This window comes from Opisthorchis viverrini, assembly GCF_000715545.1.
Source record: "Opisthorchis viverrini unplaced genomic scaffold opera_v5_629, whole genome shotgun sequence".
NCBI classification, from domain to species: domain Eukaryota; kingdom Metazoa; phylum Platyhelminthes; class Trematoda; order Opisthorchiida; family Opisthorchiidae; genus Opisthorchis; species Opisthorchis viverrini.
The window spans coordinates 46,716-60,913 of NW_008752285.1; the positions used below are offsets into that span (position 1 = coordinate 46,716).

General features: G+C 46.0%; 2 protein-coding genes across 2 annotated transcripts in view; one reads left to right on the forward strand and one right to left on the reverse strand.

Moving 5' to 3' along the window:
* The window catches only part of T265_15582 (hypothetical protein), a gene marked incomplete at both ends in the record, with an annotated part of 98,134 nt that overhangs the window by 16,270 nt on the left and 67,666 nt on the right, over nt 1-14,198 (reverse strand). The window contains 5 exons of the mRNA XM_009178674.1: nt 2,729-2,799; nt 4,951-5,050; nt 6,721-6,867; nt 8,228-8,428; nt 13,460-13,584. Coding sequence (XP_009176938.1) covers nt 2,729-2,799; nt 4,951-5,050; nt 6,721-6,867; nt 8,228-8,428; nt 13,460-13,584 — 644 coding nt within the window. The remainder of the gene's footprint in view (nt 1-2,728; nt 2,800-4,950; nt 5,051-6,720; nt 6,868-8,227; nt 8,429-13,459; nt 13,585-14,198) is intronic.
* The window catches only part of T265_11872 (hypothetical protein), a gene marked incomplete at both ends in the record, with an annotated part of 48,414 nt that continues 47,318 nt past the window's right edge, over nt 13,103-14,198 (forward strand). The window contains one exon of the mRNA XM_009178675.1: nt 13,103-13,168. Coding sequence (XP_009176939.1) covers nt 13,103-13,168 — 66 coding nt within the window. The remainder of the gene's footprint in view (nt 13,169-14,198) is intronic.

Below are 14,198 nucleotides of genomic sequence, written 5' to 3' on the forward strand. Positions count from 1 at the left end.
ACAGAAATCATTAAAAAGAGCTGAAGTGAACTGCGTACCATTGTCCGTCACTATTGTATCAGGCAACCCGAAACAGCTGAATACTTTCTGCAGACTGGCAATGGTGGCTTCGGCAGATGCCTTGCGCATGCAAAAAACTTCTGGCCACTTCGTGAAGGCGTCTACGATTACCAGATAATACAGACCATCGATCGGACCCGCAAAGTCCATGTGTAGCAGTTGCCATGGCGCCTCAGGCGTAGGCAAATCGTGTGGTTCACATCGTGGTGGAGTCTTGGCAACTTGAATGCATCGGAGACAAGTTCGGCAATCGTCCTCCAAATCCTTGTCCATACGGGGCCAATAGAAAAGGAAGTGAGTCTTTGAGGTGACTGTCAGCCACAGCGAGCCGGTAAATGGTCCCTATTTGGAATTATTTCTTTTAGATAGAACAGGAGTTAGAACAAAACCAAGCCTGCAGGATACAGTCGGGTGTTCAGATAAAATGCAGCTTTTGGGTCATCGATGGTTTGCGATACTAGTCCATTGTGGGAATGATGCCACGACGCTTTTCGTCAATGGGTTACACGCAACCCGAAATCCGCTGACTTCTCGAAATGGCGTGAAGCTTCCGTTGGACTGCAGTAGGTTTACCGGGCTCATGGACGTCATCGCTCGGCGGAACCTCTACGAAGCGAACACTGCACAACCACGGTGTTCAAAGTTGTTTTTATCTAGACAAACTTCGTTTTAAGAACTGAAAACCAATGCGTAGGAGCCTGTCCATTTGCGAAGGAAGGGAGTTTAATCCAGACATTTATCACGGACACTCCATGAGGATGCGAACGCACTTTCCTCCAGCTGTCGATGGCGTTCAGCTATATGTCAAACAGATCCAAATAAAGCATCGTTCTTGGTGCTGGATCCAGCTTCGTGGTTACGAACGCAAGCGGAAGAGTGGATAGTGTTGGCCGTGGAAGCTGCATTGTACTCCACAGAGCGACTGACGCATGAGAAATGCGATTTTTCCTGCGAGTTCAAGCTTGGATCTCACATTCAGTGGGCAGTGAATGACGAATCATCAAGCTGACTGTTCAAGATTACCGTACGAGGCAACAGCTGAACAAGGCTGTTGGATATGACGCACGTTGTATCGGTGTAGGAGTGTTCGAGGAGTGTTCAGTAATCACAGGCATCCTACAAAGTGTCGTACTGGGGCTCACACGAAAAGTGACACCTACAGACCCTAAGCATACGGTGGGAAAGGTCAGTAATGAGGATAGGGAGCAGCGGTCGAAATTGCACATGTGACAGCTGGTCCGGCGTGCCATGCTGTGCACTTTTTGGGGAACGGTCTGTGGTTGCTCACCAAACACTGACGGAATAAAACGGAATTTCAACTAAGTGCGTTTCAACTGGGTGGTTTTAATCCAGCCACACATGGGACAAACATTGGGGAACAACCGAAACACAGTCTACAATGCGGATTGGAAGATAAACATCTCGAATCTGCTGCTTGTTGGCTATCATCTCGTATTTTGTCACTGTCAGAGGCTTGTGTCGCGGTTCCTATACAGGCTATTCACTGCGCTCACGTTACTTGAAAAATTTCACGGAAAACGGTAAGTTCGAATACTTCTCAACACAATCTTCCGCCTTGAGTACCGCAGGTTTTCCACTGGGGATTGTCTTTTACGAGTGACTGATGCGGGCTTTTTTTCAGAGAAATTCTTACACTGAGCATATTTTCCGACGGCCAGCGATCTAAGACATCAGTAATGCAAAAGCCGACTGTCCTATTCATGAAAAAAAAGATAGTCACAAGGACTGTGTGATCATCTAAGAACAGTTCATAGTCTGACCATTCTAGTCTTAGGCTTACTAGTTGCGAACTTTGCAAATACGTTCATGCTCTCACGATATTGAGGACATAACGTAGTGTAAACAGTCGATAAAGTTGGTAAACATAAAACGAGGGGCGAAATCACTGCTGAAGAGTCGTTATCTCATCGGCTGTAATTCCATAGCAAAAGCCGGGGACAATGACCTCAGTGTGTAACTGACCCACTTTGCATCACGACAAAATGCTTATAAGTTCTGCTAACACTGCTAACATTTATTTGCCCGTTCGGTCATGATAATTCGACTGAGTCCAGCGTGCGATGATCGGATGGTGGTGGTCATTCGAGCAACAGGTGAGCCCAGTGCTCCCCCTCTTTGGTATGGACTCACCAGAATGACTGTATCAGGACAGGAGGGGGAATATTGCTCAAATGAAATTGATGGGAATATCAGTCCTCACATCGTTTGGTCTGAAGAACTATTGCAAGTGAGCGCAAAATTTGAACTCAGTTCGATTAGGAGTTGATCAGGTAGGTAGCTCTTTTGCCGAGTACGACATTTAGGTTCCAAATGTTTCATCATCAATCGAGGGTGCCCACTGATGATATTTCCTTGATTGGCGACAGAATGCTTGCAAGTCAATTGTCAAACTCGGCAGACAGATCAACTAGTAACACTGCTCGAGGTGTAACGGAGCAACCTGGCTAAGATAGAGTGAAGATCTCTGCAAATGAACGAGACCTGAATGCCTGAACTTTAGACCAACAAGTTTCTAGTCGTACCTTTTGGGTTTTCAAATCATTGGCATCATCTTGACTCAAAGGCCAGAAGTTTTGCCGTTTAGAAAAAAGCGAGCAATGCATGCACCTACGAAGATCTTGTGTGTATTCTAGGCGAAATAGCATACCTCATCAGGCCACCCGAACACACTGAACGGCAACAGTGCGGAACTGAACCAAGTGTCCAAGACATCCGGATCTGGATGAAGGAGGAAAAGATGACAGAGCATTGGTAAATTCAGAAGAACTGGTGATAAAAAGTTGTCATAACATACAAAACAAACATTTGGCTTCGAGAAATACACTCATTTGCAAATCAATTTGGTTTTTTACAAGAGATTCAACTGAATCCCTCGTTTATGATATTCTACGGAAACTCGGGGACTGCGCCTACCTGATGAGCCCCAAGAAGGGCGAAACCGGTCGTGGGCTGTCGAAGAGTAGTTTCCTTTGTGAAAATATTTGGCTTGCTCAGCGATGCTTTCAAATGACAATTCACGCATTCATTCACTTATCTAATCTGTCCGTATGCTTGTTCCGGTGTGACCTGACACGGATCTTGTATTCAACCATATTGACCGTCCAGATCTACACCGGCGTGATTCTGTGAGCCCAGACTAAAACGACCGAGCAACGTGCGGGTATGCTCGGTTTATTAGTAGTGCAGATCACCATGTTACTTAAACCGGGCCCGGTTGGTAACGTGTTCTCATTTGAGGTCTGTGGTACCATGGAAATTCCCGACTGTTAAGTTTAGAATGATGATGGGAGAGGTTCTCTTCGACAATCGTTTTGCAGATCAAGCCGATTATTTGTCAACATGTCCCGTCTTGTGGGCAGCGCGGGAGACCGGACCATCTCTGGGTACAATGCGGGTCCCAAATGTTTGGTTTTCCCCACCTGAATTATAAAACTACTTTCCGGTGTTCGCCCTGGATTTACATCGGATTGGTGGCGCTCAGTTGACAGCACCCAGGTACGACGCGGCCGATCGATGTGGTAGGCAAATTTAGGAACGGACGTCAACTCGCTGCTAGTGCATGTATTCATCCGAGTTTGGCCTATCCTGATGTGAAACGCCCTAAATCCACCAGACTGACCTGGGATGGGAAGACCGACGACTCTCGATCTCAGGATTCTATTCCCCGAGCCCCATTTTACCAGACGGACAGTGACGCTGCACTACGCTTGTCGGCTGTTGGACTAGTCTGTATCTGCTGTTCAGCCCCCGAAATAATCTGACCTAGGGTGATCCAAGGTGCGTACCAGGGTCCCAACACCCAGGCTATGTACGACTGTGCTTAAAACAAAACCCTATCTTAGGAGATCAAATGTTAAGCCCTCAGTCTCATGAACTTACTTCAAATTAACAGTGAGTACTGAAATGGTCAAAAGCAGAATCATCGCATTGATACTGCGTCTAGGATGTTTATGATAGCGTTTTCTGTCTCTCGAGTTGGCCGATTTCGACCAACAACCTCTGCACACGTGCCGTAACGGACACACTCACGGGAGTGCCCCCTAGAAGGTTCACGTTGGTACTTGTCGTCAGTCGCAGGCCAGAACAGTCTAACAGAGACCGAAAACTCTCCTTTTTCCATCCCATGACAAGTTATGGAAATTGAAAATTATACGCCACAGCTGATTATTCATGCAGCTTTTCGGTAGGAAGGAGTGAACAGACCATGCGGTCGGTGATCACTGAGAGTCCAAATAGTACAGTGTTCCAATACGAATCGAAAGAGCCCACAAACATGGGTGTTTGAACACTACTGCTGTCGTAGTTCTATTGCTGTTTGACCTGTGAGTTTAGAAGTCCAATCTTGAACACGTGGCCAGTTTAGCAGGATGGCATTGTCTGTTCGGATGAACTGAGTGCCCGTAGCCATAGTCGGGATACGTGTGTGCCCTTTGTATTGGTCTAGTCTGTATGATCCTACCTCTCTTTTTCTCGTCTAATCATGACGTGTACTGATTAGTTGATGATAAACCGAATGCAGTTATCTGCTGTTCGCAATGAGGATATGGCTATAATCAGGTCGAAGGGTCGAGTCATTCCGGATATTCATGCAATGTGCAATAGCGCGGATGCTCAAGTTGGATGCGAGAGCTGTATGGTGTCCTTGGGCTTTTTAGCATGAAGTCTTGTCTCGCAATTCAGCTCAAACATAAGGATCAACGTATCCACCTCAGATGAGGGGTTGCTTGCATCGAAATCGCTCCAGTCATATGCGAGGACGGTAGAAAACTAACAACGGGGTGGTCAATGCCATCACACGTACTGAACTCACACAATACAGTCGATGAAAACACATAGGGAGTGGCAGATGCGCGGAAATCGTAAACAAACCTTGTTCAATCCGTGAGGACTCAACCGAAAGTTGCTTCTCCGCCTCGGTCATGGAACGCGCAATCACCCAGCCAGTGGTCTCATCTTTCGCTGGATCAGTCTAGTGAGAAGAGAAGTTGAAAGGCGGTCAAGAACACGCAATTTCAGCAAGAACAACAGATCCGATATCAGACAATTAATCAGGGAAATGATGTTTACGAAGCAAAACTCTCAGAATAGCAAAGTTTTTAAGTACTTTACATCCAGTTAGGGCACAAACAATCCAGAAGACGAGATACTTGCCCGAACGTTTCTCCGTACAGCGAATCTTTCAAGCAGTCCTCAACGGACAACAGAAATAACGTCCTATAGATGATCCCAATGTACGCTGAAAAACTGAGATGCATTACTGTACAATTGTTTCATCCTTCACTGGGAATCATCAGAAGTGCGCATCTGACGAAACTCCAGGGAGGAAGAATCTATCTACACAATGAGTGCTTTCATCTGAGAAGTCGTCACTCAACAGCCAGTCGATAAGTGACTACGTGATGCGGATTGCGTGACTGAAGGATGAGTGGCGCTACATCCTCTGTCCAAGTGTGGGTTCATCGCACTGCTGATCAGCCGTTTGTGGTCGAATAGCTAAGAGTTCAAACTACTAACCGAGGGGTTGCCCGTTCGAAAGTCCTTGAAATTTCGTGAGATGCACACTGTTGACGATTTCTACTATGGGTTTTTCACCATGGATTTGCTTCACTTACAGGATGAAATCTCCAAAGAAAATTTGCAAGCCTCTACGCACTACTACAAACTGTCTAACAAAAGTCAATGTAGAGGAAGGCTAACGGGAAAAAAAACAGAAAAGCCTCAATCAAGTTTGAACTGCGACACTAAAAGTGTCCTAACTGGTGGATTCCAATAGATTAAAATGTTAGAAATAGTCGAAAAACAGAGGCTACTCTGAAAGAAACGCTCAATAAAACAGGTTGGACTGAACAAAAGTTCATCAGTAACCCCATCTCAACAGGGCCCTCTCGAGTAGAGACACTTTCTTGCAAGATTCGCAAACCCGACGAGTGGATGGTAACCACTTGTTCAGCAATCAGGGAATTCCAACCTGCTGTAGAGTTGCATTTGATCAATGAGCTCAAAGATCGTTGACCTAGCCGTTCTAGTCAGCGCTGAGGGCTTCCAAAGTATTGACTCGGTAAATCGATCGGTGAGAGCTGTATCGGCCTATGACCTTGGATGATTACGTCCTGGGTGACCCGAACCTCTTGTCTCTCAACGGAAGTCGTTGAAATTAGTAAAAAGGCTTCAGAGTACTCCGCCCAACCAATATGACACCTAATGATTGGGATCAAGGCTACGTCGGAAAATAACAAAAAACACGGAGTTTTTCCTTTGCATGGCCGATGAAAGTATCCCATCGGTTGCCGAAGGTATCTGCGCGTTTCAGACTGGGGATTACCGCTCCTGACTACTCAAGACCTGCGTGAGAAACTGTGTGACCTTTAACGGTGAGGTGTTCAACTCTGGGGAAGTGTACCGACAGATGACCAGAAGTCACAGTTTTCACACAATGCGATTCGAGGAGTGTCAACCACGACAAACATGCAAAAAGGAATCCTAGTCCGGTCGCCTCTGGAAATTATCCGAACGCCAGGTGAGGTACTGAAATGACGACTGACGCAATTTGATGCTGGCATGACTCTAACGCTTATTTTGAAAAAAACTTTGAATCACATTGGACAGCGGAAATCGAACTACAATCAGTGCTGCGCATACCTTTTTCGATCGATAGGCCGGAATCGGGTGACCCCACCAGAGTTGCCGACTGATGCACCAATCCCGATGCTTCCCGGGTGACAACCATTCAGACCAAACGTCCTTCTGGTAGGACGGATGAAACTTTATAAGGCCAGATTCAGCTGCCTGAATAGAACAAGCAGAGGTTAGATAGACGGATAATCATGGGAAAAGGATATCTCCTTCTAAGCATGCATATTATAAAGTCGAACTGTTGAAAGGACTTTGTAGTTACACAACATAGCTTTATACGCCATCCAAGCACAGTAAACAATGGGAAATCCGTCTTGAGTCAGCTGGATGTCGGAGGGTTTACTAAGAACTTGATGAATAGAAAGAAAACATTGCTATGGAGCGTTAATTAAAAGACCGAATTGAAATTTTGAGTCAATATCTTGGAGGTAAAATTGAACTGTGGCAAAATCACATGACACAGAGGGCATAGTCATTGTGCAGAGAGGGAATGCTTCCAAAAGCGGGCGTAAAAGTAGTCATTGTAAGGTTCTTCTACATTCCATAGTGTCTATTGGATTTAAAAGTTTCCTCGGAAACTGTCACTAGTGGGTGACTGGTTGCTACAGGGGAGGGTCGCTTCAGGGAAACAGCGCTGTAGGCATAATTCTATCAAATAGAAGAATATCCGTAAGTTTTACACTTTGGTTGTAGATCGGGGGCTGTTGACCTGTTTGCCGAGCTTGGCAATTTGCTTGTACATGTTTTGATACTGGTCATCAAAGCATCACCAGTAAGCGGTTGGATGTATACTTCCTCCTTATCCACTTGGGTTTACATAATTCACAAAAGAGTATTTGATATCTCTTGGTGTGATTGGCTGGTTGAGTACCAGCTTTATCGGACCAATGAAATTAGGATAACGTTGTTCATTAGTCAGACAATCACATCATGACGTATCACATACTCATTTATAGAGTATGCCAACACAAGCAGTTAGGGAGGAAGTACCCATCCAACCGATGACTGGTGATATTTCTATGACTAATGGCAAAAGCTCGGCGAACATATCAACAGTCACCTGATTCACAATCAATTACCGCACCCAAACCACCAGCATTTCGATATATATTTTTTCAACAATCTGTGGACCAGGAAAGATGTATCACGCAATGGGAAGTTATAAAGTTGCCTAAAGGATGTTGAGTTCTTGTCCCCACCGTACTGTTTACCCATCCCGAGTTAACTGTCACGCATTTCACAGCAATGTGTTCCCAACCGGTGCCAAACTAATTGCCACAAACAACAAAGTCCGTTGGGAAGCAGCTTCGAATGACATGTGACACGAACCGTAATTACGCCGAGGTCCGGGTAATTAGACCTAGATACAACCGTGAAATTATACGGTGGACAAAGTAATGTCTTCTTATCTAATATGGGCAGAATTACCACTTTTCCAGTTCAACTAATCTGAGCAGGGCAAAAAACATAACGATGACAGGTAAGACGTCCATGTGGCACTGGTACTACTCACTTTCATAGCATGCTCAGCCATTTCTTGCGTTCGGAGAAACCATTGTTCGCGCACAATCGGTTCTATAACATCACCCGATCGGGAACAGATTGGCAAGACGGTCACTTCTCCCAAGGATGCAATATCCTCACGCTTCCGATATAAACCAAGGTCAGTCAAGCGTTGAACTAGCCGCTCACGGGCAACGAAGCGAGGCAAGCCCTGTATAAGGAAGAATAAGCAAGTGGACGGTTACTGTCCCGATCTGAAGGTGTGGGAATAGCGAAATCAAATTATCGGTGCGGTGAAAAAGAGGTGGCATGTGCCCACAAGCAAAGTGCATGTAATCAGTCTAAACAAGAGGAAGTTAGAGAGTGAAAAGAGTGTTTGACGGTCCCGTGGTTGGATGTGGCTTGAACGAACCCGAACCTGTATAGACGAAAAATCAGTTTTCATTTCTGTTCGCGCCCTCAGGAGTGAGCAATAGTGATACCAAGATAAAGTCCACCAACCACGTTATACCATCGCCGTCAATTTTTGGGAGAGACACGGATAAGCGGGGGTGCCGGTTTAAATAAGAACACTGCAATTTTTCTGTCACAAAGAGACTGGACCTTACCGTGGTGTGACGACTTGCGCACCTCAGCGATCCATTGAGCTATACTGGGGAATGTCCCCGTGACACTCACAGAGTCCATCATACCAGGTTGGTCAATGGTTAGAGGTCTGACGAACACAATCTGCTGGCCATCCATTTTGGGGGTTGGAACATGTGGCGACGTGTTCCGTAGAAAGGGTAATGCATTTGCATTTCCCGCCAAACACCGCTGCCTTGCGGTTAGGCTTTTGAGCCAAAGGCTTTGGTTGAGGACGCTAATCGTCCTCTTGTCTAGGTGTGGGCGCCCTGGCAATATCCTAGCCCCCGTACAACCATGAATTCACAAATTTACGGCAGTGAAGCGTCGGTGTTGAACACTGATGTCACGCTGTCGATGATGATTATGATGATAACCACAATTTTTCAACACACATCACTCGAAACAACTGCTCTTGAATGTAAGACAAGTCCAAAAGATTAGGAAAATGAGATCATGTCGCATGCTGAGAGGGGTGCGAAGTGCCCCTGATTTTCAAAGCCAACACCCCTAGGTCACCATCATCAGTATTGACAGTGATGCTTCTCAAAATGAGAAAAAGGACGTGGGAGAGACCGGGAGCTAGTGTAACACAAGCCCTATCGGGTACCCACATTCCTAAACGCCAAATTAGACAGCCTGAAAAGATACAAACAGCAGAAACGTTACCGACATCGGTGGGCGGCCACGTTTTCTAACCTATCCAGTCAAATATAGGGAGGGACATGGGGATCTCATTCTGGAAAACTGACCGCAAACTACACGTAATCCCTTTGAAATGTACGGGAAATCACTGATAGATGATATCTATGAAAATTTCGCACCAAAATCAAGCTTCGCCATAAACCCACAAACCTTTTTGTCAATCTCGGGTATACAATGGTCTTCTCAGTTGTATGGACGCCTTATTAGCAAACCGCACACGTCTTTGAACAGATCGATGCGCGGGATTCTGCGACAGGGAAGTAACATCGTAAAAAAGGGGTACGTATCTAGGCTGAAAAATAATTTTTCCAGACTGCCATCGTCGAGTCGTGCGATGCAGGGATCGACAGCCTCCAAAATCTGTGTAGTAGAGCTCAAATGTAGACATTTTACAAGAACGCACAGACGTTTTGCCGAAAGCCGACAACATGTCTCAAAACCGCTTGCTAGTGAACAGTTCACCCACAATAGATAGCACGGAATGATAGATGATCTGGAGGGACAGATTCGTGAGAATCAAGCTAGATTTTGCCCTGGTCGAAGATGCATCGACCATATCTTTCCTTCAAAAAATCCTTGAGCGGCGCCACTCCTTCGGGCGTCCCAAGTTGGTCGTTTGTCTGGAGTTGAAAGCTGCTTTTGGTTGTGTCGACCTCCAGCAAATTTGGCAGTGTCTGGCGATCAAATTCCTCTTCCCTATGGGCGCTCTGGATGGGAACTCCTGTGGGCGCGTACGAGTATACGAGAAGCTCTCGGCTGAGTTCACCACGTCCAGTGGTGTAAGACAAGGCTTTCCTCTTTCCCCATTCCTCTTCAACTTTGTTATTGATGTGCTAATTGAAATTTCTCTGTCTGCCTATGAAACCTCGAGAGTCGAAATGCCCCCGGGACGTTCCCTCATAGACAGTGAGTGTGCGGATGATATTGCTTTCCTTGGCTCAGATCCTTCTCAAATTGAAACGATTTTAAATAACCTAAATAACTCTGCCTCAGGACTTGTGCTTCACACCTCAAAGTGTAAAATGCTGCTACAAGACTGGGTGGGATCAAACCCACACCTCATGCTTGCAGATGAGCCAATCGACATGGTAGATAAATTTGGTTACCAGGGCAGCTGTATAAGTTCCGGTGGACTAGCTGGACATGAGATTATTTCTCAAATCGGATAAGCCAGGGCAGCTTTCGCAAACCTCCGACACCTATTGTGCCGGCGTGACGTCAGCTTGTCTGTCAAGGGAAGAGTTCACACCATGATATTTCGATCCAAACTGCTTTATGGAACAGAGACGTGGCGCCTACACGCAGAGGACGTACGGAAGATATCAGTGTTTGATGATCAGTGTTTCCGAAGCATTAGTCAGGTCTAGTGGGAACATTGGGTTAGTAATGCTGAGGTAAGCCAGATGGGAGAAGGAACTCTCCTACGATAGGCTTCATGGGCTGCGCTGGTTAGGAATCCGCGTGCCAAAAGACCGTCTGCCTCGCAGAGCTGTTTTTCTCAGCCCAGTGCTGAGTGAAAGTGACCGAGAGGCGAACCGTGTATGGCCTGGAGCGAAGTACGAAAACACTAACCAGTAAACTTAGTTGGGTCGGCAACTGCCGCCTTCCTGGATGGACACCCGGGACTCAAATATCCAGTGGTTAATGACTACCGCAAATGGACCAATCACGCAGTCAGTGGCGCTCGTGTATCAAAGCTGTCGCTCAATGCGTAGCTACCCATTTCATCAACAAACTGAACATGCCTTCTTTTTCAAGGCCTGGTCGTATTTTTCACTTTTCCCGTTTTCTGGTGATCCAAACGGTGGCAGCTGGAACCAACGTGCCTATGGCACATGGTTTATAGCTCACAAATTGACCGACCTAACAATGATGGACTCGGTTGAGGTATCGCTACGTACCACTACGCTCCCTAACAACGCACTGATGATGTCACCCAGATTGGTGACGAATCGCACGCGATCAAATTGCCCAGCTCAGCGAACAAACTAACGACCATCTACGTCACCTGAGCTACAAACATTTTCCGCTATAGGATTCCATAGTGTTTGACTGTCCTCACGGCCACCACATTAGATCTTCACGAACACATCTGACTGAGTTTTCATAACTCTGTTGAAGGCCAACAAACTCCTTTTTTCGTTATCACGTCGGAACTATTGCAACATAACGAAGCTACCATAGATGCTGAACTAATAGTATCCCACTCAGTCAAACAGATTCAGATCGAATTTCTGGGACTTACTGATGTAGGTCGGTGAGAGTGATGGGCAACTGAATCAGGTGAGTATGCGGTTACCACCAAGTAACGTCATATAAATGGTTGGTAGTGATATCGAACTGAGAGGGATACTTAATGAGAACGGACCAGCGGCACACACTGCACGCATCTGAATTATCACGTCTAAACGGACGAACGTGTTCACGGTGTGACCAGTGTGCCTAATGCATTGCTGATTCCCATCTTAGGCGTAGACTAGGCAGAGCACATCCTTTGAAAGGAGCTCGATAAACAATCGGTAGTTTTTTTACTGGGCAACGTTTCGGTTTTGCCACAAAAGCTTTATCAGGGCAAGTAAACAGGTCACCAAGTTGGGCAGGTTTTGAGGCAGACAAGAACCAATCAGTAAGACGTCTTCGGATTGGCGCACTAGATCAGTGTTGAGTGTCCATTAACGGCTGTTGTCGTGTAGTGTGGTTGCCAAAATCTTGAGTTGATGGGTCGGGAGAGCTTCAAATTAGTTCCGGTCGGGTTTCCTCCTTTAATCTTCCACTTCAAGGTGCTTCAGCTGATGGTTCACCGCGGGTGCCGCTGGTAGATTCCGTTGGTCTTCGTGGGCTTGCAACAATTTAGTTGGGGGAGGGGAAGTGGGTGAGGTTAAGTGCAACTGAGATAACGACTTTTCACTTTGATAATCGCACACCAACCTGTGTAAGCACGACTTATCCGAAAACCGTTCTGCACACGCTTGCTAGTTCCACACTAGCTATTCTGTTGACACTGGGATGCTCGGCGATTTCTACCGCCTCGGTCATCAGTCTCTGTGGCGTGGACCGCGGTCCTCCTCTGAAAACCTCAACATTTCCTAAATCTGTTTTGTATCCTGTGTCCAGTGCATGTTCCGCCATCCCAGTTTCTCAGTAACGCCCAATATCCATCTGCATTTCTCGGCGACCTGTTTAATTTTCTTCTGCGCCCTCCGACTGGCATGAAGTTCCCTGGCCGTCTGTCATACATAGATAAGAGTAAAAAATTAGGTAATCGTTCAGCTGTACCACCCTTTCGGTGCCTAACTGTCACGCTACCTTCTGTTTACCTGGAGCCGATCGCTCAATTGCACAAGTGCAGAGCGCAATGTTTCCCCCCTCCTATGAATCTACTCTCATGTGAACTCTGTTTAGAATTGATCTCAGCAATCCCAATCGATTTCCCGTTGGGTTTCGCTATCGGTATCAACACCTATTCAGAAGCGTCAAAAGCGAAACGTTGCCCAATAAAAAACCACAAAAGAGCTCGGGATACCTTAGTGGTTGAGGCACAAACTTACTGACCGGAATGTCTGCGGTTCGAGCCCAAACGGAACATCTTGACTGCTCCTATCTAGGTTTGGACAACCGGACAGTAGGTCAGCCCTCGTGCCTCCTTCGGGTGGCATGGAGCTAGGCACCGAAAAGGTGCCACAGCTGTGTATCCATTAATCAACTTAATCCGTTAGGATTATGCCGTCACCACTTTTTTCCAACCACTGTCATGTTCACCATAATGTGGAGAGAGATAACCTTGTGGAATTGTGGTTGAATAACCTGGACTTGAATACTACTCATCAGCACCTTACGACTGACTGCCGGTCCCGGTTTCAAAAAGTTATATATCCTTGGATTTATTATTAGACGCGTAGAGGAAAAAACTCACTGCAAATTCACCACCCAAATTTGTCACTTTTCCACTAGAATCCAGCATGTTAAGGATCGGCAATCCGTGGGTTTTGGCGCATTCCCAATCAACCTGACTGTGACCGGGGCTCAATTTGACGACACCTGCAAAAAAGAAAATTAGACTGGGTATGGATTCATCCGAAAAACAAACGGAAGGACGGTTTGTTGTTGGTGTCCTTCAACAAAGATCACCTCCCTACAATGATCGCTTTAGCCAAATCGTCCATATTCCTCATACGAAATGATGTTGACATCGTGTTCGACAGAGCTGAATTAGCGTTTCGAGTAATATCCAGGGGTGAAACAAACTTAGAAACTCGAAGTTCGTACGCAATACATGCCATCGCGGAAGCACTGCCGCACAAAGTCTAGTTGACGCGGCAAACAAACGTTTAAAAACAAGCGTCTGCACTTTGTAAACTGGGGTCAATAAATGACTCAGCATACGAGTGGCCAATTGCAAAGTAGTTTGGTGTTGACGGAGGACTGAAAAGGGTCTATAATTTGTGATAGTTATCAACTGAATACTCTGAACAAACACTGCCTCATGTTTCAGCTGAGACATTATTTGATATTTTAGGACAAGGTGACGCTAGAATGACGGTCTCATCTCTCAGCAACGCAAGCTTGCAAGCGATCACATTCTACGTGCATACGGAATATCTGAACCACATAAAACAATTATATATATATATATATATATGTATATAGAAAAT